At 36.3% G+C, this 26566-nt stretch overlaps 1 protein-coding gene across 4 annotated transcripts in view; it reads left to right on the top strand.

Annotated features, from left to right (window-relative positions):
- The window catches only part of SENP6 (SUMO specific peptidase 6), a 107195-nt gene that overhangs the window by 67524 nt on the left and 13105 nt on the right, over positions 1 to 26566 (top strand). For 3 of the 4 annotated variants that reach the window (XM_073224350.1, XM_073224349.1, XM_073224352.1), the window contains 9 exons: positions 3328 to 3625; positions 8517 to 8746; positions 11497 to 11667; positions 15691 to 15724; positions 16128 to 16322; positions 17269 to 17492; positions 18823 to 18932; positions 19062 to 19178; positions 25737 to 25859. In XM_073224350.1, coding sequence (XP_073080451.1) covers positions 3328 to 3625; positions 8517 to 8746; positions 11497 to 11667; positions 15691 to 15724; positions 16128 to 16322; positions 17269 to 17492; positions 18823 to 18932; positions 19062 to 19178; positions 25737 to 25859 — 1502 coding nt within the window. The remainder of the gene's footprint in view (positions 1 to 3327; positions 3626 to 8516; positions 8747 to 11496; positions 11668 to 15690; positions 15725 to 16127; positions 16323 to 17268; positions 17493 to 18822; positions 18933 to 19061; positions 19179 to 25736; positions 25860 to 26566) is intronic. The other variant, XM_073224351.1, reaches the window with a different exon arrangement.

Raw genomic sequence — 26566 nt, 5'->3', positions numbered from 1 at the left:
ACCCTTTGTGGAATTTTTAATTTTTGAGCAGGCTTAGTGGCTTTTCTGTCCATTGTTAGCCTGTGGTATTCCACATTGTGTACCTATTGTAAGAAAACAAGGTCAAGTTATTTACTAAAATGACATTGTCTCAGTGGTGTCTTACCAAAGGCTCATTCTTCTTAAGTATTACTGGTTATTATGTATGTGTAGAGACTGGCAGACAGTATGTGATACGTGATTTGGATTTATTTTATTTTATAAAAGTCTTCCACTGACCAAAAGGGGGAAATGAGACTAATCTTTGTTTTTCCAAAAAAATTATACTTAACAAAATTATTCAAAAATTTACTACTTTATACATACTTTACTAAAAGTTATTGAGCAGTGTTCAGATTCCAGTTTTTAGATTGCTAGATTGATAAAATTCTTAATCTCTAGTTTTTATAACGAAAAATGTAATACCATATTCAGTTCAGCTGATCTGCATTGTATTCCTAGTTGTTACTGATGGTTCCAAGGTAGTTCTTAGCTGATGGAAGGATATGATAATAGCTCACACTATATTTCCTGCCATATTTCAATTTTGGAAATTTTAATAGGAAGGATGTGATTTTTCTGTTACAGTATCAATTTTATACAAGGAAACATGGAAGTTTTGCTTTTCCATAGTTCTTGTCTTTGAAGTATGCCCTGTTCATCTTTATCGTGTGCATTAAAGTACTGCAGCCAGTCACACCCAGCTTGATTTTATATCCTCAGTTTCTTGAAAGACAGTTGGGTGGTTACATAGCTGACTCCCACTGTGGTGAAAAGTGGGGCTCTGTCTCCCACTTAAATGAATGACTTTGAACTTTTTTTGGTTTTGGTGTACCACAAAATTTATAACGTAGCTAGAGGGGGAAATATGTCTTTGCACATCACAGGAATAGTGGGGTTCAGGTTTTTCTTAGGTATTTCATACAGGGTAGTATGTATGTAGTATTTCAAAACAGGGACTCCTTTCTACAGGTTTCCCTTTCAGGCTCTTTGGGACACCACCAGCCAGGAGCATTGTTTGTGTTTCATTTAAATGTTCTGTCATTTCCCTCACAGATTGGCAGTAGGCCAAAATGTGAGTCAGATCATCTGTCCCATATCTGTGTCTAGTCAGGTGTTCGCACAGTTTACCTGCTACCTGTGCTTTCTCATACACAGATTCCTATTGAAAGTGCTATGAGAAAAATAATCTCCTTACACCTAGACTCCACAAATAGCATAACTGAATTCTCCTATACACTAGCAGAGAAAGAGACATGCTCTTTTTATAATCCACATATGCTAAACTGCTACTGAGTGATTGAACTTCATTGTCCTCCTTTACGGATCATTGAAATCTGTCGTTGGGCAGTCAGGGCATTTGGAGATCAGGTCGATCCTTTTGAATCACAGCTTTGTCGCAGGCCTTTCCTGCAGGATGGATTCTGTCCTGGTGAGACGTGGCCCTTCTGTGGCCTTCTCTCGATGAAGCAGGCATTCGGTATCAGCTCTCCACTCTGCGTTAGGCACACAGGTCTCACAGCCCTGTCTCAGCTTGGGGAATTGTTTCGCTTGTAGATACCTGTGAATGTTCTTCACCAGGCCCTGAGAGTTTCACCCTATACCTGAGCTGATAGTTCTGCTAAATCCAGTTTTGCCATGGGTAAAGCTTGGTTTGTTCCCTGGTTTAGCTTCTTGAACAGGTAACATGGTATAGTGGAAGGGCTTTGTTACTAATCACGTTGGGCAAGGTAAACAATTTCTTTATCAGTTGTTTCTTCTTTAAAACAAGGAGATTTAACTAAAATAGCGGTCTTTAGACTTGTTTGCATACTTCCTACATACCTTTGAGTTACAAATTTACATAGAATAAAATATATAGAACATAAGTATCAGTTTGCTGAATTTTGTTGCTTATGTGTACACGTTGTAACTACCACCTACCAGTCAGTCCTGCAAGCACTTGAGGACTTCTGTCACCTGAAAGGCCGAAGGGAATTTTAAACAATTGTGTCTTCTCTTACGTATTTTTTGGTTGACAGTAAACATTTTTCATCCCAAATTTAAATGATCCCATGCGATATAATAATTGATGCAGTGAAAAGAGTAACATTTTTAAATGGGATGGTTAAATTGCTCTCCTCATATATGGATCTGGTAGCATCCACCTACCATACACTTGATAATTATCATCTCAGTCTGTCATTTCATTGTTACACAAATATTTATCCACTTACCCATTCCCTGTGATACAAGGCTGAAAGTGTTAAAAAAATTTGTTAGATTGAGTTATTTGGATTATTAACCATACACTATTGATTAAAATTATATATTGGTACAAAGTTTGATAAGTCATGTTTGACATAAAAACTAAAATGATCAGAAATTCATCTTTTAATTAGAGACATTGACTTCTGTCATTTATTTCATGTGTCCACTGATAAATATTATGTTAACTCCTGAGACAGTATTCAGCATATATTCATATTTTTCTTCACAGATGTAAGTACTGAAGAACCTTATTCACATAAATAAGTTCATGAATGTGGGAAGTTTTTATTATAGTGGGATCATTTACTATTTTGAACTCCTAACTGATATGCACAAAATCAGATGATACTCTAATATCAAAAAGCATTTTTTAATGATCTTGGAATTATTACCTAGATAGGCCTTCCTCAAAATATTTTGAAGCACTCTTAGAAAACAGTTGTCTCGTAAGAAGTGTTTGTCAACCAAAACTGAAAATTGATTCATTTTTCTAACATTTAAAATTCTGCTTTTGTTTAGTTTATGGTTTTTATACCCAAGGCGATGTACCATTGTAATATTCAAAATGGAAGAAAGGCTTAGAGTTCTCTTTAAATAGGAGAAAAGTTGTCGCAGCAGGTTCCTTGACATCAGAAGCATAATCAAATCAGTTTTTGAAAATTTTATGTGGAAATTGAGGACCTAGACATTGATTCCTTTAAGGCTATTTATGCCCTGTGTGCCTTAGAAAATACAGCCCTTGAGGAGTATAGTCTAATTTGAAGATAGCTGGACTAGATGCTCTTGAAAATTCCTTTCAGCATTCTGATAACTAAACCCCAAGTAGTATCATGTATTCAGGATATTATGGTAGCCTTGATGGTGATGATGGGGAGTGAGAGACTTATTTTGAGATTTTTTTTCATTATTCTGTAATGTTGAAATAAAATACCCAAGTATTTTGTTTCTTTTATTCTTTTGGAGCTTAAAGTTTCTAAACAATGTGGATTTTATCCAAAAGGTGGAAAAGAAAAAGAAAATCAGACCAAATGCCAAAGTTGTGGTATTCTTTTTCCTAAGGATTTCCAAAGAAATTGCAGACAAGCTATAACTTCGAGTGAATCTACTGGACCATTATTAAGAACGTCAATTCATCAGAATTCTGGAGGACAGAAGTCACAAAACACAGCATTACCACCCAGGAAGTTTTATGGCAACAGTGTGGGAAAGGTTCCAATTGATATTATTGTGAATTGTGATGATAGCAGACAGCATTATTTGCACACAAATGGGAAAGTCATTTTACCTCGGGCAAAAGTAGCCAGAATCACAACCCTGAAAGAAAGGAAAACAAGCCTGTCGGACCTAAATGATCCAAGTAAGTATTTTACCCTGTTTAGTACTTCTATCAGTCCAGTATTTTTCACATATATTTTCAATGTGAGCATGAACATATTTGAGAAGTACAGTTTTAATAGCTATCTTCTGTGTCAGTTATGTAATATGATTTTGGGTAAAGAGTTAAAACTGTCCATGTAGTTGGAAAATAATCGATTTTGTTCTCATCCTATCCACCTTACACAGAAAAAACCCAAGGGCACTGGCAGACCTTTGCCCCTGTCTCAAATAAGTGCCTGTTGCGCCCAGCTTCACCTTGGCCTGGCGATCTGTGAACGGGTGAGGTTCCTCCCTGAGGGTGTTTCTGAGGGAGTGAATAGAACAACGGATAATCCAGTGATGCATTTGACACATAGGAAGGACTCAGTGGAAATGAGTCCCTTACCACTTTCGTTTCTCCCCCACATCTTTTTCCTCTCCCTACACATGTATACATATGTGTGTATCCTTGAAATGCAGTCTTAGGTAATAAATAGCAGAAAATTGGAAACAGCCAGGGACTGGTTGAATATGTATGGCATTTGTAGCTGTAGAAGTGGAGAAAGATCTCATTTAATGTTGTGTAGAGTGGTTTCCAAGATCTTTAATAAGTAAATATAGCGAAATGCAGAGCGCAGTGCAGAGCGTGCTACCAAGAATGAATAGACTTTTTTTTTTTTTTAATGAAACAATATACCAAATTTTAAAAAGAACCTGTTTGGAAAGGAAGAAACGATGTAGGAATTAGGGATAGATGCTAGGTTTCCCTAAATAAACCTTGTTTTATATATTTGACTCTGGAACCAGCTAAATGTTTTGCATGGTCATAAAACAAAAATCAGAAATGTTAAAAGAAAATTTTAATGAAACAAATGAACCTGATTATATGCTTAGTTGATGGCTTTTAATACAGAATATTTCAAATGCATTTCAAATAAAAACATTGTGGCTGTACATTCCTACTGCGGTATATATTTTAAGGTCAAACAAAACTCAAAGAAATCCTAAGTTTATTCATTGTTAGAGAAAAGGAATACAAAAGTGAAATCAAAGAAGTAAAACTCCTGTAACGTTAAATTTGAATTGGAAATACTGCAAAATTATTATATATTTTCTCTTAAATAGAGAATAATTTCCTGATTTTATCCACAGCACATGCCTAGAGAACTAAGCAACCCTGGTCTGTACATGAACAGTATTTGACAATACTGGTACTTTTTAAAAACATTTTTCACTGAAAATAACCCAAGCTTCTCAGAGAAATGACTGACTCCAGGTCTGGGGCACAAACAGATGAGAATAACCTAGATCATCTCACCTTTTCACAAGCATAGAGGCTGCCAGAAAGTACTATGAGCATGTCAGAAGGGTACAGACACTAAAATGAAAGGGCCCCCACTGACCAGTAATACGTCTGTTCGGGTCACAAAAGGAATCATAACTACTGTTCATTGAAATACGTCAAATACATTGAAATTAATTAATAACGATATCCCCATACTAACCCCAAAAGAAAAAGGCTCTCCATTGATTACCCTAAGAGGTTGCTTAAGGTTCTAAATCATTACTCTGAAAACTCGCAAATAAAGGGAGTAAAATTAAGATTTTTTTTAAACTTCAGAAACATTTCAAGTTCTATTTTAATTCAATTGAATATAAAAACCTTAGCCCATACCAGTACGTTAGCTTATTTTCTGAAAAGAACTTGATTAAAAAAATAATTACTGTATGATAGCTGTCCAGCCAGCATTCTGTTATGATGATGTTGGTATTTAATGGATATTTTATTATACATTTTAGTGTTGTACCAATGCAATATTAAATATTGTTAATATCATTTGAATTGTTCATAATGGTGAGGTTTTTGTATTTTAATGGTAAGATAATGATGAAAAATCTATTTATTAGGCAGTTACTGAGCATTATTACTGAGCCAAATTTTTAACATCCTGAGGTTTCCAGGATGGGGGGTTAAGTTGATAAGTAAAACAAAGATAAATGCATGTGGTTCTGAGGTGGTAATTTATTCAGAGCTTAACCTAGCACCAACCATATCAACAATGAATTAAAACCATAAAGTCTAGGTTTACTCCCCTCCCCTGCTCAAAAACAAAACTAAAAAGTATAAGTACATCTACTTAAAGTATATGAAAAAATATGTTCTGTTTTAGGGACATTTCATATTAGTAATATGGATATGATAGGAATATCATTTATTGCATGGTATGTACTTTGTGATAAAGGTTTCTACACTAACCAATTTATTTTTACAATCATGTGAGGTAGGTACTAATATACTGCATTTTATAAATGAAGCAACCCAGGCCTAAGGAGATTGAGTGACTTCTAAATATTTTATGCATATGGACTATTGGAGTTTAGAATGAACAGATTTTTCTGCTTCCAAAGTCTGTTTTTTAATATACTTAATAATTCTTAAATTTGTATTCCCATTAAAATAGTTTATTACCATGAAGCTTTTATTCTGTCCTGGGTGGTTAAATAGTAAGTAAAATATGCAGTGTCTCAAGGAGTCACGAATTCCAGGTGGAAAGTGAGGCCCACCCGGGGATAGGGAGCAGCAGTTGTCGGTATCACAGTGAGAAAGGGCACTTTTTAGGTGGTAGAACTGGCATTCTTGATAAAGGAGCTTCTGAACAGTGAATTAGGAGGAAGACATGCTGGTGTCTCTGGGGACAAGTTTGGAATCTAAGTACAAAGATACCCTGTATTCTGCTCAGGCCGCTGTAACAATACCCCAGACTGAGTGGCTTAAACAACAAAAATGTATTTTCTCATAGTCCTGGAGTCTGGAAATCCAAGATCAAGGCGTCATCAGGATTGGTGTCTGGTGAGGCCTCTCTTCCTGGCTTGCAGATGGCTTTCCTGTCACTGTCCTTTCACAGCAAGGAAAAGCATGATCTCTTGGTTTCTTCTCTTTTCTTACGGGGACACCAGTGCTGTCACCTTGAGGCCTCACCTTTATGACCTCATCTAACGTTTGTTACTCTTCTTAGGCCCTGTCTCCAGATACAGTCACATTGGGATTAGGGTTTCAAAAGAGGAATTTTGAGGGGGGGGACACAATTCAGTCCTTAGCAGACCCTGACCTAAATCTTAGATATATATAGAGAAAAATGTGTGTTTTAAATAGAATTAAAGCAGCTATAGTTAACTTTTTAAACTATATAATGTCATCTTTCACACTCCATTTGCTTTGCAATTCTGGTGACATTGAGCACAATCCTCATTTATTTTAAGTTAATAAAACAGTCACGTAGTACAGTGCTGTCTGTTGCAGCAGTTGGGGCTTTAGAATAAGTTTTGATACAGTAGATCTAGAAGGTTTAATGCCCTTGAAGCGTAACTGCTTTCCATGAAAGTAGTTGTAGATAGAACACTAGGCCTCGCTTATTTCTGTGTGGTTTTTCATAAACATAAGCAGTTCTTGGACTTTTTAAAAACTTACATATGTCAGGCACTGTGCAAAACAAGTTATTAATTTATTTACCTATTAAGTCATTTGTTCTTGCAACAGTTCTTTGACTAGGTACCACTATAGTCCCCAGTTTCAGAGAGAGGAAACTGAGGCAGATAGCTAGTAAGTGGAAAAGCCCTAACTTTCAAATATGTATAAATTTGCTTAGACCTTGTAATCTGGCCTTTTATATTTTCTGTTAATAAAATAATAAAGTACCAGTTTTAAGAAAGATCCAATTTTAGCATCTGCTTTTGAGACTGCTTAGCAAAATAAGACAGGTGGAATTATGTGGCAATGAAGCCTCTATGGGGTATGTAATTACTCAGAACTTATCAATTAGACATTTATGTTAGGGATACTAAAAAAGAAAACCACTCCTATGAGTTCATGCATTCATTCCACGGCATGTGATCTTTGAATGCTTTCTCTTTACGAGGCACAGTTTAGACTGGGAATGGAGCAGTGAACCAGGTGATCCCTTACACTGTGTATGCAGTGGGGAGAGACAAAAGAGCAAATAAATGTCCACAACAAAAAACAACACAAGATTTAAATCAGATGATATGAATAAGCAAGTACCTGTGTGCTTACATTCAGATCGAGTTGTCAGTCAAAAAGTGGTATTTAAGCTGATGTTATGACAGAACTACAGAGTGTTAGGGGAGTTGCAGTCAAGGCAGGAATAAGCTTGTGCTGTTTGAGGAACAGAATAAATAGCTAGAGTGTGTGGAGCATAAAGAGAGGAAAATGGAGTAGAATGAGAAAATTGGAGTAGTAGGCAGGGTCGGGATTTTGTACATTATAAACCAGGATAAGGGGTTAAGATTTGGCTCAAGGGTGGCTCTGCAGGTTTGGTAAGATTCAGTAATGACTGAGGTGCACGAGCAAATACCTTTGTGGTGTCTTGCCCGCATGCATTTTCTCAATGTCTAGTTAGCATTAGGCACTGGTCTAAGTTCTCCCAAGGCCTGATGATTTCAGTGATTTTCTGGGTGAGATAAAATTACTTGGTCACATGGAGTTTCATATACACTTAAAGTGCTATTTTGTGAACAGTGTGTACGCAGACTATCTTCATATTTTAGATTTTGGAACTCTAAAATAGACCTACTAATGAACATTTAGTTTCTGCTGTATGTTTTGTGTGGATGATGGTGATGGACTAAGAATCAATTTCATATTTGCATATTGTTAAAAAAAAGCCAGTTCTTATGCTTTCTTCATTTTTAACTTTCTCAAATTTTAACTTTTCATTAGAGAGAACTTATTTTATCTTCATTCATTTTTATTAGTCTCATATCTGGAGGAGATCTCCCAAAGCAAATTTGGTCTACCTTCCACCTGGGTAATGTATTTGCGTATTTAACTGACAGGAACGAAACACCTGAAGTATTTAACGTTTTCTTTATAGTCATTTTGTCCAGTGATGATGATGATGACAGTGACAGGACTAAGGGAAGAAAAAGCGAGTCTCCCCAACCTGCTGATTCAGCATGTTCTTCCCCAGCGCCGTCCACTGGGCGAGCGGAAGCAGCCCTACAGGAGGACCCCTGCGGAGCGGAGCAGGAGCTGGGGGGCTGCCCCGAGGACGCAGAGGCGAGCTTAGTCCCGCTGCCACGGAAAGCAAGGATGAGAGACCAGGTGCTTTTCATGTTGGTTGACATTGTTCATATGAAGTCTCCCTTTGGGGACGTAATTTTTTTGTCGATAGGCAGCATCCATAGGAAAAAAAGATGAGTAGATCTTTAAGTGGGGCTTAAAATTCCACTTGGAAGATTATTTGAAAGAACATTAAAACATGCATGAGAATAATTTTCAGTTAAAGACTTAAAGTGTAAAAAATTCACCAAGAAGAAACTACATCATCCTTACAGCAAATTACAACTATAAAGTGTACTCATATAATCTAGTGGACAGGGAGAAGTCATTTTACTTGGATGTATTTTACTATGATGTTTGACTATGTTCTTTTTTATATTTTACTGTGAAAATTTCAAATTGTTAGATGGCAAAAGAACAGAAACTATGTAACAGATAATAGATCTAGAGAGGGCTATTTGTAATGCAAGTATTTTAACTGCTTTAATAACTATAAATAGACAACTCTTAAAAGTTGGAGGGAAAAAGAAATGAAAAAAGAAATAGTCAAAAAGAGGAGAAAATTCAGATAATAAACTCCCACATGAAAAGTGCAGATAAGTAAGGAAGTGCAAGTTAGAGAAAATGAGATACAACCATATGCCTGACAGACTTCCAAATCAATGTAGAATCAATTAAAATGTAGTGCTGGCAAGAATCCAAGGGAAAGGGTACTTTGCTAATTTGCTGATGGAAAAGAAAGTTGTTAATGGCCTTTTGAGAAAACAGTGTAATGGCGTGTATTAAATTTTTTTTAATGTATACCGAATGACCAAGTAATTCATTCCCTGGACTCAATCTCAACGAAATCATCCCCCTCCAGTTTGTAAGACTGTGTCTATACATGATTGTTGGCTGAACAGCTGCAGGCAAAGTAATTGCCCGCTAGTGTGGAAATGGTTGAAGAAATATGGCACATCCATATGGTGAACTATTTTGCAGCCATTGACAATAAAAATTAGAGCTCTGTCGATGTCTTAAGTTTTTTATACAGTTCTATTGAATGAGAATACCCAGATGCAGAAATACATGCATATTTTTCTTAAATTTGTAAAAACTTTTAAGAAAAAAGTTGTGAAGAAGTATATATACATGTAATATACATATATATATGTGCATATATATGTCAGGAATTTTGGAATATCGATAAAAATATAGAAACATACTTCGTTGCTAAAAAGAGAACCATAAGAAACGAAAAAAAAAAGTGACTTTAATGATCATAGAAAAAAGATTGATTACTGTTTTTACTATAATCTTGGGGAATGCCTTTCCAGACGTCTCAGCACAAGCAGAAGTAGTAAATGAAGAGAGAAATATATTTGATTAAAAGGAAAGCGTAGAATAGTGCACAAAACACCATCAATGGAAATTTGATGTAAGTGCAAATGGGAAAAAAGAGCGAACTATGTGACACAGTGTGTGTCAGTCCTTTATAGACGCAAACTGTAGAAAAATGAGTAAAGCAAACGATAGAATTCAAAAAAGTAAAGACCTCCCAGTGCAGTTAAAGCATTTCATTTACATTACCATTTTATTAGCTGAAATTTTCAAAAGTATAATAGTATCTCATCTTGGTTAGTGTTTGGAGAAGTGGAATACTGGGTGCGTACACTGGCACAACTATGCTGGAGTGCAATTTGGCAGTAATTATATACACCAGGATTTAGCTGCAGAAATGCTAGTTGGAGAATAGTGTTTACTGGGGGGAGGTCAGAAAGTTCTCAGGCGGCCAGCCCTCCTCGGAGGGTGCTACCCAACTAAGGGATTTCCACAATGCACATGTGGGGAGGAGTTTTTATGTTGGCCAGCGGAAGAGCCCTTAAGGCTCCCCCAGGACGGTGCGGGCTGCCCGGTTCTAGACTCGGCCCCTCCACTGTGGGGTCCCCTGGAGCAGCTCCTGAGTTATCTAATTCCAAAGCTAAAAAAAGTTTTTAAACCTTTCTAATAGGTTTCTGTTAATAATCTGAGAAAATGTTCATAATAAATTTTTAAACCTGAAAAAACAGTTTACAGAAATAAATATTTGTGTGTGTGATATATATAGCATTTTGTTTTCATACCTGGTTTTTGCTGGGTTACAGATCACAGCCTTGTCTCTAATGGGAGAATAGGATGAGTGCCCATTTCTCTGTAGTGGATGCTTTTTTCCTCTTGTTTTCTGACAGGAGTATGTTTTATCCTTGTGTAATAATAAAGCTTTTAATAATTACTTTTAGTTACGCTTAAATTACATACTTAGAGAAATATCATATTATGATTAATTTATTTGGAAGTGACTGAAATCTTAATTTAACAGATAAAGTAGTTTAACATCCTTAAATATATAAAGAAGCATTCTTTTGTAATGTAACTGACCATTCCCCTAAATTACCTGTTCTCTAAAGAATTGCTGATTTAATTCAAGGCACCCGCAGTGCCAGTACTCGCCAGCTTTCCCGCCGCGCGCCCCTGTGCGGCCCTGCTGCTCCGGTGGCTCACTCGGCAGCCACTCTTGCCTTTGGCTCTACAGTGTCGGACGCCAGAACCTAAGGAGTTGTTACTAATGTTCACAATGATCAGATTAAAGGGGGTGCAGATGTCGTTTGGACCCAGGAGGTATGATTATAACACAGACACCCCATCTGACGTGCTGCAGTGAATCTGTGTGACGTCCTGATGACCACACTTCTGTGGCAGGTCTTCTTGCGTTGTGTATGCTTAGTTGGCGGCCTTGTTTTAGTGACTTATTCCATGAACATTTCCCTTTTCAGTTTGGTAATTCTATTGTCAACACACCTCTAAAACGTCGCAAGGTGACTTCTCAAGAAGCTTCACTTGATCCTGTAACTTTAAACTGCCCGAGTTCCTTTGAGAGCGTCATTTTGAACTGTCGGAGCATACGAGTGGGAACACTCTTTCGGCTATTAATAGAGCCTGTGATTGTAAGTACATTCTCAAGGTCTCTACTGTCCCAGTTATAAGATGCAAAATTCCATGGCTAAAGCTAATGTGTAATCATCTTAAATTCTAAACTGAAATACTTAATGTAATAGGTCAAAATTATTTCGAGGCTTCAAATTGCTTTAAAAGTATAATATAAACAAGTATAAATGACAAAAGGATAATATAAAGTTATAAATAGTTCCTCACTATAAAAATCAGTGGGTAAAAAAATTCATCAGAATGCAATGTTCAAATTAGTGACAAATTCATCCTAGGAAGATGCTGTTTTCCTGGGCTAGAAACCCCCCTAGTGCGTGACTGTGTCATTCTTAGACCAGCTCAGCACGTGAAGAGAGTATCTTAAAGAACTGTAATGAGAGAAAGAGAATCCCGAAAGCTTTGGGGTCCGCTGGAAAATGTCTTCTAAGACTGTTAGAAACAGATGATTGAACTACAATGGCCATCCAAGAGGCATTGCACTCCTGGGCTAGTTCAGTGCCCACAACGCCCAAAGGACCTTCTGTGATCCTTTTTTCTTACCTGTCATACTTATTAGTCTGCTGCCCCCGATTCAATTCAAATGTGGAGTTCCTGACTGAAATTTTAATGCTTCTTGTAGAGGAGATTTAATGTAATGTCCTCTTAGTTACATGATGTCATCACCCAGCCTTCTTAGTCATCATTTTTCCTCCTCCCAGGGTATCTGTATGTTGTTGGTAGGTCAGTCTCCCTGTAGCACTGAGTTTATTTTATAAGCTTTATTTTTAAATGCCTTTACTTGACTTCCCTGACTGTTGCCAATTATTTTCCCACATTCTGTCTCCTAGTATTATCCTTTATACATAAAACACTGTCTTTCAGAAAGCACATTGTGTCACATTAGGAAAGGTAAAGGGTGGTTTTATTATTATTGTTTAAATCTTGATAAGTAGTACTTCTTTTCTAGGATTCATGGTTCTAGGATACAATATGATCAGAAGGGGGGGAAACTTTATATGTTAGTTTTTAGGAGAAAATGAAATATGGGCATGATTTCTTATCAGGAAAGTTGTGTGAGAAACTAGCATTTTTTTTCTTTTTTCATCAAAAACTCAAGCTACTCACAACTTAAACCCTAGAGCTAGAGCATTTCAGAAGTAGTCCAGAGACTCAGAGCAAGTTATGCGTAGAATGTCTATCCATTAATTGCCTGGTAACATTGCAACGTATTGTCAGTATTGTCAGGAATTTATGAAGTTTGTGTTTTGTTACAAACCTTCATAGTAGAGATTATTTTTCCTAGCTTCTATCAGTTAACAAAAATGTCATTCTGTGTCACTATACCTCAAAAATGTAAGTTTTATGGCTTTTCCCCACATTAACAGTTATTCAGGACTTTTTAGTATGATCAAGATTTTGCTGGTAATTTAGACGTTTAGCTAAAAGCTGAGTATTTAGTCTCAAGGCTACCTATCAAGAACTATATTAGTGTTTGAACATAATCCTTTTTACATGACAGTTACCAGTTAGGTTTTATATAATCTAGTGAAGAAAACTGTGAACTTACTTTAAAGGACAGTATGTATAATATAAATGTGTTGATACAGATTTTTTATTGTTAAAAATGCTAAATGAAATATCTCAGCCAAAAAATAGTTGTGCTTACAGTGTAGAAGTTTTCAGTCTGTGGTATTAACCTTCCTGGTGCTATGGGATTTTCCAAAAGAACATTCTTTGATGAAGGAAGAGAAGAATAGTGGATCTGTACATTCTGCAGATAGTGTGCTAAAAAATGATTTGACAGTTCCTTGTTTAAGCATAACATACTTACATTTGGTAGTGAAATAATTTATCTGCTTTGTCATGATTAATCTGAGACATTTTTTAATCATTTACTATTTTAAATGTATCATTATTACTAGGTGAATTATTTTAAATCCCCTCAGCATTAGAATTTGGCACTATCTAGAAAAGCTAATGTTATTTAAAACTAAATACTTGTTTAATAGGAAAATGGCTTCCATTATTAGGAATATAATGCAGTTCCTCATTTTTCCAATGAGAAAATTGAGAAGATAAAAAATCAAGGTTTATGGCAGCTTAAGTCCAGAAGCTCTTGGGGGTATCACTTAGGTATACACAGGTGTTAGAATGACAAATACTTAGGCATGCTTCTTTGTATTCCTACATCTTGTGCCGCTACATTTCCTGCAACAATTTTATTAAAATGCTTCCATGTTAGTTTTTAAGTCATCCTTATTGCCATATTTTGAGTTATCTAATAGACCTTTTAAAGCATGCAACTTCTGCTCCTGTGTGTGTTGAGTGTTTCCCAGGCTACAGTACCTTTCTTGATATCCCCAATTAATGTTACTTTCCAGTAATACCAAGTAACATATTATTTTCAAACACAATCTTTAGAAATTGTGTTTAGTGACATTCTAGAATTTGCAATTATTGTAATGATTACTAAAATTTATTATGTATTTTCTTGCTTCCTTTTTTTACATTGTGAAGATTTTCAAACAGAGTTGAAAAAAATTTTAAAGTAAGCACTCATAAAATCCCAGCTACTTTCTGCCATTACCATTTTCCTAGACTTGCTTTTCATATATCTGTTCATCCCACTACATACTAATCCAACTTACTTTTTTTTGATAATCCAAATTGCCTTTGTTTTATTAAAGTATCATTGATATATAATCTTGTGTTGATTTCAAATACACAACACAGTGGTTCTACAGTTACTCATATTACTAAACCCTCACCCCCTCTAGTGCGGTTACTATCTATGCAGTAAGGTGTTACGGGATCATTGACTGTATTCTCCATGCTGTACTACCGTCCCTGTGACTGACTTATATTGTGATTGCGAATTATTGTGTCCAACTTACTTTTTTTAATGCATTTTGAAGCTCTTATCTCTTTATTCAGTTCTGTTATGTAGACACAAAATGAGTATAATAAGCTCAGGATATATTAGGCCTAATTATGTCTTCTCCATATTAAAATAGTTTGAAAATCAACATTTTATAATCATCAGCAATAGCCAGTTCAGACCACAAGATCTTCAATTGATGCTAAAACATTTGGACAGAGTATTACTAAGAAAAGTAACAAGCGTTCGAGTATCTCTCCATGGATTATTATTTAATTACAAAGGGAAAAATGTATTTTACAGTGGAAAGTCCTGGCACACTGTCTTGCCGAGTGATTAAACTTGTATCAATAGTGAGACAGCCTGACATCTTTTGCCTTCCAGTGTGATGAAGTAGGAGGTACAAAATTGTCAGTGATGTGATGGTTTTTGCTGGAAAAGAGTGGCCTGAGTTTAAAATTGAGGAAACGCAAGTCTAGGATGTTGTACATTTTGTAGACCCTAAACTGAACTCTTCAGAGGCCATGTCATGAAGAAAAGAGGGAGGCAGGTTTCTGATCTAGATTGGAGTAGACAAAAGAGGCAAATGTAGTATAATCTTGGTAGAATTAAGGATTGGGGAGCAGTTAAAACAGCAATAAAGGACAATTTTTGGCAGCTGGGAAATTTCAATATGGAACTCTATGTCAGGTGAGGTTAATCTTGATTTTCTTAGATGTGGTGAAGATGTTTGGGCTGCAAAGGAGAATTCCCTTGTTCTTGAGATATGTGTGCATTGATTTAGCAAAAGGGAGTATGTACATATACATACATAGAAAGAATGAATACATACATACATACATATACATACATAGAAAGTAGGTATGGTGAGATACTAACAGGAAATCTAGGTATGGCATATTCAGGTTGTTGTAATATTCTCTCAACATCTCTTTGAAGTTGAAAGAAAAGCAGTAATAAAAATGTTCTAAGTACTTGAATACAAAAGGGGAAGCCCATGTTTTTTGAGAGAGAATTAGGAGGGGGGAATAGCTCATATTTAAGCACATGGTAGATGTTCCATTTCTGCCTTCTGTAGTCTTAAGACTGAAATAACGTGCCATTTAGGAGTTGGCAGCAAAATCTTCACAAGTATATGATCGGTACTAATTTATCTTATTTTTAGTTTTGTTTAGATTTTATCAAGATACAGATAGAAGGTAAGCTTTTTATGTCTTTTTAGTCACTAAAGCTTTGTTTACATTAAACACTTTACAGGAATAGAAATTAAAATGATATTCATAGAATTCATTGAGGTGATTTGTTATTACGTTTATCTTAACAAAGGGTGTGTATCAGTATAATTTCATTCTGCAACATCATAAAACCTATGTTTAATTTTATAAGTATACTTCACTGGAATCTTCTTTTAATTTGGAAAAAATATAGAAGCTTCTTTCAAATAGTTAAAAAGATTTTTCTTCATTTCCCACTAGAGTTACTATTTACAGAGCATAATAAATACGTGCTTAACTTTAAACTTATATTTTCTCAGTTTCCTGCATTTGTCATTTTGCCCTCTTAATAATTGACTCCGTTCCATTTCCATTTGTTTTCCCCCAGAACCAGAAACTGATCCTGTAGGGATTACTTTAAATACCTCTGATCTAACTAAATGTGAATGGTGTAATGTCCGAAAATTACCAGTAGTGTTTCTCCAGACAATCCCAGCAGTTTATCAGAAGCTGGGCATGCAGCTGCGAGTGAACGCGGAGGATCAGGTGTGGAGTGATCTTAAAGGAGTGAATAAGATGGCAAGTAAGTCATGTAGAGCAGGTCATAGTAATCCATAGAATACACTGAACAGCAGAACGTGAGTGTGCGCTTGATAGATGCTTTGGTGCGTCACTACAGTCCTCACAGGGACCCTGTATGGTAGATATAACTGCCCCCATTAGCAGATGGAGAAAAGTTCACAAGTATTGGGAGCTCTGAAAATAAAACCAACTTAATTCATTTAGAAAGTTTTCAAAACAGGTTAAAACTGAAAAGATTTGCACTCTTTTTTTGAACAGTATATATATAATCTGAGTAAAATGATGTTTTTTTAAATGAACTGATAAAGAGTGCCAAGTATAAATCGACCATACAAATCTGGAGTCCTTGAAACTTGGTTTGAATAGGAAGTTTGCAAGTTCAAAGAATGGGTCTTCATCCTCTGTCACCGACAGATGCGGTTCTCCAGTTTGTTTCCTTCCCTTCTTGCCATTTACGGCCCCGCGCGACTGGCTGTGAAATAAATGCTCAGCGGTCGTTGCTGCTTCCGCTTCGCGATAGATCAAGGCTCGCTATAGCTGGCGCGTCAGTGACAGCAGTGTTTGCAGTTAAATTCTGAGGTGATGGAACAAAAAGGCAGTTTCTTATTTGTGTTTGACAAAAATGTTAATTGATGTGTTTTTAAAACCATAATTCTATTTGCATTCTGGTAGATGAGGTGAATTAGTGACATCCACAAATAGACTGGCTCTTGAGCTGCCGCTAGTGGGTGTTGCAGTTCCTCCCTCTTCAGAACCCGGGGACACTGTCAGGAGAACTGGCCGGTCCTCCGTCCAGGGCTCGTGTGCGTCCGCTGTGTGCCACCGTTGCTTGGAGCACGTACACCGGGTTTTCTGGTGATACTCTTGGAAATACCTAGTTGTTACTCTTTCTAATGTCTGCCAATTTTTTTCTTCTAAACTTGTAAGTTCTATTGATTTATTTTCAGATTTGGAAGAACAGTACATCATTTTAATTTTTCAAAATGGCCTAGATCCTCAGGCAAACATGGTGTTTGAAAATATCATTACTGAAATTGGTATAAAGAATAATGTGTCCAATTTTTTTGCGAAAATTCCCTTTGAAGAAGCCAATAGCAGGCTTGTTGCCTGTACAAAGACGTATGAAGAGAGCATCAAAGGAAGTTGTGTACAAAAGGAAAACAAAAAAAATGTAATTATGTTTTAAAATTTTTCAATGTACTTTTAAATAATGGACAGCATGAAAGGGAAATATGTTACATTATTTCACCTCTCATTTTGGAGTTAGATCTTTTTAATAATTCCATTTCAGAATTACTTGCTTTTTATATGTGATTTGTAAACTACTTTTGTCAAAACACGAATGGTGGGTAGGTGATTTGTGTCACAAATAGAACTTTGTGTAGGCATTTTTAGTTTTCTTCCCACACTCTATTCTTATCTTTAATTTCTGTCTCTTTTTCTCTCCTTTTCTCTTTACCTCCCACTCTCAGCCTACATTTACAAACAGGGCTATATTCAAACCGATTATTATCGTTTCTTAAATTTGCTAGTCGTTATCAGTGATGCCATCGGCTTCAATATAAATACAGGAATTTTGGTCTCCAGTGCATTGTACATTTATATATAACATGCACATATGTGTTTGAAAGCTTGGCAAGTGAAGAATATATATGATTTGATCTTGACTGTCAATATATGTATCCAAACATATAGTAGGTACCTCAGATCCATCTGAACCAAGGGCTTCAGTACCACTGTAACACATAGAATAATGTTAAGTGACACAAATGTGACTTACATACTCTTAAGTTTCTGTGCCACTTTACAGCAGGTGAATTTTGCTCACTTTTAGAAATACTTAAAATCTTTCAACCTATGCAGACTTGGAAATCAGGTGCAATGTTGGTGTTGAGCAAGGCCTCGCCAGAAAAAAAGCTGTTGACACAGTCAGGGGGTCAAGGAGAAGAGCAGAGGAAGGGAGGGGAGGTGTTCCCCTTCGCTGGCAGAGCCGGCCTCAGGAGGTGGTTCCAGGGAGAGAAAAGAGCGTCTGGAGCCTGAGGCTGCGGTGGGTGCAGATGCCAGTGACCGGCGCGCACAGACTTGTTTTTGTGTCTGGAGGAGGCGTTCGCGGGCCTGGGCTCCTCGGGCCTGAGCTCTGTACCCCCTGAGTGGCTGTGCCACTGAGTTTAGACAGACCTCCACCCCCGGGAGAAAAAACAGGGTATCTGCTCTTTGGGTTTTACTCACATGATCTCATTTAATATCAATAGTAGAGATCTTAGACAAAACCAAGAAAACCATTGTTGAAAAGTGGGAAGAGTGCTGCTGTTTTAGAAGCTGCGGGTGCCAAGGGAGTGGGCCCCAGTTTTGCCTGTTTGCCGTTTGTAGTTGTTAAAAAGCGTGTGTACTTTTTAGATTCATATTTTCATTTGAAAAGCTTCCTTGCCTTGTGCTTGCTCTTTCTATTTAAATTTTCTCAATTGACTTTGTGAATTGATGATTTGAATTTCTTTTACCAGGTGTCTCTTGAATCTAAAATACAACTTAAAAACAAACAGGAATTCCAGCTTTTTGATGAGGAAGAAGAAACCGGAGAGACTCACACCATCTTCATGGGCCCTGTAGAGAAGTGAGAGTTCCTCCATGTTTGCAATGCTCTCAGTTTCTTGTCTGTTTTATTACACTTCAGTTATACACACGTGTGTTTGCATATATATTTACTTATTTATTTGCTTGTGTTTTTAAATTTTTTTTGCAGATTGATAGTCTACCCTCCACCTCCAGCTAAGGGAGGTATCTCTGTTACTAATGAGGACCTGCACTGTCTAAGTGAAGGAGAATTTTTAAATGATGTTATTATAGACTTTTATTTGAAGTAAGTTAATTTTCTACTAACCTTTTAGCATATCTTTAACATTCTGTAATGTATAATTTTGTTTTCTTGAGTCAAAAATTGGTTTTAATTCATTGTTGCCACTTACTTTGTGACATTTGGGAAGTAATTTATGTCTCTGTGTTTCCTCATTTTAAAAATGCTAATGATAACAGTATCTAAAAGAATTGTGAGAATGAAATAACAACACATGTCAAGTACCAGGAAAAGTGACTGTAAATGATAGCTTACTGTGTTGTTATTGTTAGAGTGTTTCAAGCCTTTTAAAAATTACTGCCCTAGACTGGGTATTAGTTTGCTGAGCAAGCACAGAAGTATGATTTCAGTCATTTCCTTCAATAAATGTTCACCAAGTTGCAGCTGTGTGCCAGCTCCTGTGTGCCAGCTCCTGTGTTAGCAGTTTATGTTCTTACAGGGAACACAAACATGGGAGTAAAGCTTTGACAAGCATTAACATGGTAGAGACACAGCAGAAGTGTAATGTTTCATTCTCTGGGGGAAGGAGCTGGGAAATGTGAGGGACCAAGAGGCCTTCCTGGAAGAGCTTCCATCATGACCCAGTGTACACATGCATATACATGTATGTGCAGTGTGTTTATACATGTATAAAGTTGTATGTGTTTACTGGTTTGTGATATATAATGGGTGTGTACATGAAACAAAACAACTGTCGGTGTCTAGTGCTCTCCAGGTTTTCTAGATTATTCAAATGTATTTCATAAAACAAGTACTTTTTAAAAACGTGGTTATTAAAGGCTGTTTGATTGATTGTGTAGCCTGCTAATGGTTGCAACCCACAGTCTGGGAAAAGAAAACCTCGTTATAAGGAGCGAGAGGTTTTGATCAGAGAAATGACACCATAATTGGGTTTCCTCAGGATCATTTTGACAAGCATGTTCATTGTGGATGTCTAGATGAAATATGATTTAAGGAAATTTAAGGTGGTATAAGAAGTCTAAGACGTTTTACTTGGAGTGAAGGGGAAATAATGAAGTGTTTTAACAGAGTTGTTTAACAAAACTCCAGGGCTAATTGAATGGATATTAAGGAGGGAAATGGCTGCCAAATAACTCCTGCTTTTCTGATGAGTGAGACCTGCAAAGTGATCTTGCCTCTAGTGAAGCAGTGACCGCAGAAGCGGAACAGCTATGGGTGGACAAGTTGCCCTTTAAATGTCAGTGCTTCTGCAAAAGGGACAGTTGACTCTGTGGTTCTGGAGGTCATTTGAGTTCTGGTCTGGTGACATACAGAGCTGGGAGTCTTTACTTTCGAAGTGGTACTTTAATTATGAGGATGGATGAAATTACTTAGGTACAGATACAGAATGAGAAAAAGAGCTGTAAAGACAGAACCTGGAGAGTAGACTTTAAGAGAGAGACAGGGCGGAAAGCTGCTGCCATGAATGAATCCTGAAGGTGTTTGAGAGGCAAGAAGAAGAGGCCAGACAGTGACGGTGTGCAGTTGAGGGCAGGTGAGGTGTTAAAGGAGGGCACGTCCAGGGGTATCAACATGGCAGAGGTGCAGGCAGGTGAGGGCGGAGGGGAGCTGTGAGGTCACAGTGACCTTAAGCTCGCTAGGGTTGAGTAGAGCTGGACTTACACCCCGGTCCCTAGGGGATGCTGAGAGCTCCCTCCCTCCCTCCCTCCCCCATCAGGCCTACTGGGGAACCTCCCACTCGCACCCCCAGTGGCCTGGGGCCTCTCCACCTCTCATAGGATTGGTGGACAGAACTTCCCCTCCTGCCTGACCGTCCTGAGGTGGTGCTCGCTGCCCCCGCTGGGGTGCAGGGTCAGGGGAGGCCTGCTGGAACACAAGAATTAAGTGACATCCCAGTGTCTGCTAATATTCAAAATGTCTTGATTTCCATTGAAAATTATTTGTCTCACCCAAGAACCAGAGAGATCTCAAACTGAATGATGAAAGACAATCAATAGACAGTCTCCACTGAGATGGGACAGATGTTAGAATTATCTGACAATGTTGTAAGATATCCATCATAAGCAAAATAAAAACTCTTTAATGAAAAATTATGAACATGTGTGAAATGTGGAAAATTTGAAGGATATAAAGACAAAAGAATAGGAAATTTAAGAACTGAAACTATAATAATAAAAACTTTAATGAATATAAGCTCAACAGAATGAAGAGAACAGAGGAAAGAGAAAGTGAACTAGAAAATAGTATGTGTATCACTAACTACATCCCACTTAAATGCACTGAATATATCAATTAAAAGACTGATATTGGCTGAAAGGATAAAATAGCATAACCCCAGCATGTACTGTCTACAGAAAACTCATTTGAAAGATAATGATATATGCAAGTTGAAAGGAAAAGTGTAGAAAAAGATATACCATGTAAATATTAAAAGAAAGCAGGAGGTACTATTTTAATATCAGATGAAGTAAACATCAAAACAGACAATTACCAGGGATAGAAAGGGACATTATACAATGATGAAGATGTGAATCCTTCAAGAAGACTTAGCAATCCTAAACTGATATGTGCCATATAACAGAGCTGTAAAATATATGAAACAAAAACTGACAGAGCTAAAAGGAGAAATGGGAAAATCCATAATATATCTGGAGACGTCAATGCCTCTCTCTGAACGGTTGATAGAATAACTAGACAGAATCATCAAGGGCATATAGAAGAACTCAACACCACCATCAACAGGGTCTACTTAACATCAGGGGGTAATATATTCTTATTTATGTAACTCTACCTACCCCCTTCTCAAAGGCACTGCTTTTCCTTTTACAAAATTTAATGGTAATGGGATAAGTTTAGTATCTTATAAAATGTGTCAAAGATTTGCTGGCAAGAAAAACTGTCCTAGACTTTAATTGCCTAACTTTGCAGATGTAGACACCTTTGAGACCTAAGAGACACATTCAAGGACAAGTTCAAACAGTTCTTGATAGCTCAGTCAAAAGATGTTACTTCATACAAATGGCCAACAAGCATATGAAAAGATCCTTGACATCATAAGTCATCAGAGAAATACAAATCAAAACCACAGTGAGCACCACATACCCATTAGGATGACTACTATGTTAATTAACTAACTAACTAACTAAGCTAGTGTTGGTGAAAATGTGGACAAAATGAAACCCTTGTGCACTGCTGGTGGGAATGTAAAATGGTCTAGAGTCTATGGAAAACAGTATAATGGGTCTTCAAAAAATTAAAACTAGAACTATCACATGATCCAGCAATCCCACTTCTGAGTATATATCCAAAAGAATTGAAAGTAGAGTCTCAGAGATACTTGCACACTCACATTCATAGTAGCACTATTCATACTTGTCAAGAGATGGAAACAACCCAAATGTTTACTGATGGAAGAGTGGACAAGCAAAATGTGGCATATATAGAAATACAGCATATACTCACCTTAAAAGGAAGGAAACCTGTCACAGGCTACAACATGGATTAATATGGAAGACATGATGCAAAGTGAAATAAGTCACAAAAAGACAAATACTGATTCCACTTAATGAGGTATCATAGAAAAAGAAAATAAATAATGGTCACCTGGTAGCTGAGGGACAGTAGAAAAGAAAATTGTAGTTTACTAACCAAGTTCCAGTTTTGCAAGATAAAATTCTGGAGATCTATTTCACAACAACTTGTATATATTTAACAATATTGAACTACACTTAAAAATGGTCCAGTTGGAAATTTTATGTCAATGCTTTTTTTCCCCATAATTTTTAAAAACGGTCTTCTCCCTTAGTTCTAATGTATACTACCTTAACAAGCCAAGCTACTGAAAAGTTCAAATGTATTGAACAAAACTTGTTGGATGAAGTGTTGCTCTGTGAATATCATTCAGGTCAAATTCTTTGATAGCACTGTTTGGGTTCCTTTGTCCTCACTGATTTTCTGCCTACTTGTTCTGTCAGCTTTTGAGAAGGTTATTGATTTCCAACAATAATTGTGGATTCATCTATTTCTCCTTCAAATCTTAGCAGTTTTTGCTTTATGTATTCTTAAGCTCTGTTGTTAGGCACATATATGTTTGTGTCTTGCAGAGTCGATCCTTTTATCATGTAGTATTTCTTTTTATCCTTGACAATATCCTAGTTCATAAGCCTACTTTCAAATGAATGTAGCTACTCTAACTTTCTTTTGATTTGTTTGCACAATGTATATTTCTTCACCCCTTTATTTTGAACCAGTTTAATGTCTTTACATTAAAAAATTACCTTTTGTTTTCAAAATCATAGTTGAATCTACAGAACAGGTTAAACTCCTGTATTTTGTTTACATTTTAGTTAATTCTATTTCATACTTAAGTAATCTACTTTTTTTTTGCAGTACGGATTTTATAGTCATTTGTTTATACTCTTGAAATTCTTTATATTTTCAGGAGGCCTCTTGACATTTTATAGTTATACTTTAAAACAAATTTCTTTCAATAAAATTACACTGTCTGCAAGTTTTGCCTTTCTGATGTAAATTAGTATTCCAGATAAAAAAGAAAACCTAACAAAATCTGTCATTTAAAAAGAAATCTGTTATATTTGTTAGAAGTTAAAAAGAGGAAACTTTTTTTAAAACTTCACTTTTAAAATAAGTAAAATGGCTGCTACCAGAACTGTTCCTCGTTTTTGACAAGTCAGGAACAGACATTTAAATAAATGCCTAAATTGCAAGTAGAAGGGCTTTGCAAAGAAGAAAATTATCTTAGTAAAAATTACTTTCTAAATTACATATGGTTGCAAATGAGCCTTAAAATCATCTTTTCATCCTACATTTAAAGAAGTCATGATTTGATTGTTAGATTGTCTACTTTTATGAAATGGCAAATGAACAGCTTTACCATGACATCATTATTTAAGGGATTTATACACTGGAAGAAAAAAATGCTCATAAATGGGAGAAATTCCCACAAGTTTTTTGTAATAAATTTGGATTTTCCCTTTAGTTCTCAATTGAGAGTTATGGCTATTCTAATTGAAATCAATAGTTCTGACACACATATGTAAAAAATCCAGAACTATATATATTTAAACCCCTATAAATAGTCACAGAAAGGCTTAATATGTTTATCAGATCAGAAAGACAAAACAAATTACTTTAACAGTCATGGATTTGTTTATGTAGAAAGTAGAAAGTTGGTTTTCTTAAATCACAAATAACTTTTTAAGTTGAATTAGCACTTTGTTTATTTATCTTAGTTTTACAAAGGGGCCATTGTAATTTGGGCTGGTAAAAGCTGCATGGTTATTCCATTACAGTATGATTCTCCCTAAATTCAAATCTGATCTGTTCACTACATGCTCTGATTTGAAGATATTATTGTAGAAATCAGCAGTTTGTGTTAAACTGTCATGAGCTGATTCATTGCCTTATAATATCATTTGTGGGGCCACACTGAGTTGTCTTAAAGCAAGAAGTCTGCAAGTTACATCTTTTTCATCAGCACTTGAGCTTTATAATAAACAAATATGATAAAAGTGACACATCTCGAAGATGTGCTCTCTGGGATATTTGCTGTTTCTGTGCAGATATCACAAGGCTCTCAGACTGTCCTCACTTTAATAAAAAATACAGTTATAAGAATGAATTTGCATAATCCTTTGTGGGAGTTTGGAACATAGACAAATTTACTATATCATAATTTACTTTTGTGATGTCAAGAACCAGTGCTGTTTGTTCTGATATAGACCTATAGAGGAACAGCTAAGGCAGGGGAAAACTAGAGCTCATGTGAGGTCCCTATCATGAGTCATTGTTACAGTCTCACCACTGTGCAGGTTCTATTTCTTCTTCCTTTTTGTAAAAACTAGAATATGCATCATTTATTAACTGTTTAAAACTAAACATTACATAAAGATAACAGCTTGAGATGCAATGCACATACCATACAATTCACCTATATAAAGTTTATAATTTAGTGGGTTTTAGTATATTCAGACAGTTGTACCACCATCACCACAGTCAATATTAGAACATTTTCCTCCCCCAGAAGAACCCCAGAATCCATTAGCAGTAGCTCTCCAACGTCAGGCAATTACTTCTCCTCTCTGTCTCTGTGGATTTGCATATTCTGAACATTTCATGTTATGTGTAAAGTTATAGAGTTTATGGGCCTTTGTGATGAGCTTCCTTCACTTAGCATAATATTTTCAGGGTTCTGTGTAATAGCATGATCAGTATTTCATTTCTTTTGATTACTGAATAATATTTCATTTTCTGGATAAATTACATTTTATTTTTTCTTTCATCAGTTGAAGAGCATTTCTGTCATTTACATTTTTGGTTGTTATAATGTTGCTATGAGTGTTTGATGACTGTACCCTTGTTTTAAAAGATTGGCTCTTTCAGATCATAGTTTTACTCTCAAATACCACTTTTCATTACTTGAGAGTAATCTGGTAATTATTATCAAGAATATGAAGTAAACTTTGCTAATAACTTCAGTTATAAGGAATAAATTGATGTGCATAAGAGACACTTGATCATTTTGACTATTTTTAGTATAAACTACTAAATATATTATATTTAGAGTTATTTTTTATAAAATAGATATTTGGTGCTTGAAAAACTGAAGAAAGAAGAGGCTGACCAAATACATATATTCAGTTCTTTTTTCTATAAACGCCTTAATCAGAGAGAGAGGAGAAATCTTCATGAAACAACTAATCTGTCGTAAGTCAATCTCTTTGAAAATATTCAACAGATGTAATAAGACACTCGAGTTCAACTTAGTAAAATTGTATTTAGGCAGTTTTTTAATTCTATAATCAATTAGCAAAATCAATATAATTCATACTATTATAAAACCTCAAGAATACCTTGAATTCATTAAGGTTTTAGATCTAATATCTAGATCAGCATTTTCCAAATATGCCTGATAGTTTAAAAACAGTTACTTAGATACTCAATTAATACAGGTTAGTCTGTTTTTCCCTGGATATTCCATCTATAATACCTAAGAATGGAACCTGTGAATTTGTACTTTTAATGAGGTCTTGGGCTAATTCTTATAAGACCTGTTAGGAAAAAATACTCTGTGTGTTAGGCCTGAGCTGCTTCGTCGATGACCTGTCGGTGCAGTGACTGTGTCTGGCTCTGATGCTCGATGGTAATTGGTCAAAGGCACAGAGTTGGTACATTCTTTTGTCGTAATGTGCTGTTAAATGTCTTGAACTGATGGCAGCTCTGTGTAATATAAGTAATATTTTCCACTGTTTCACAGATTGCTAATCGTGCCTCTCAGGGTTAGTCGGTCTTCCTCTGTAAGGTGCAGTTACGCCTGCTTGTCCAGCGCGCCTCCCTCAGTCGTCCCAGGGCGCGGTCTGGGGTGCGCCCAGCGGGGTGGGGTGCTGTGCACTGTGCGGTGCCGCCGAGTGAGT

The sequence above is a fragment of the Manis javanica genome, chromosome 16, assembly GCF_040802235.1.
Source record: "Manis javanica isolate MJ-LG chromosome 16, MJ_LKY, whole genome shotgun sequence".
In the NCBI taxonomy this organism is placed as follows: domain Eukaryota; kingdom Metazoa; phylum Chordata; class Mammalia; order Pholidota; family Manidae; genus Manis; species Manis javanica.
The sequence above is the reverse complement of the archived record's forward strand: the minus strand, read 5'-3'. Positions and strand labels throughout refer to the sequence as shown.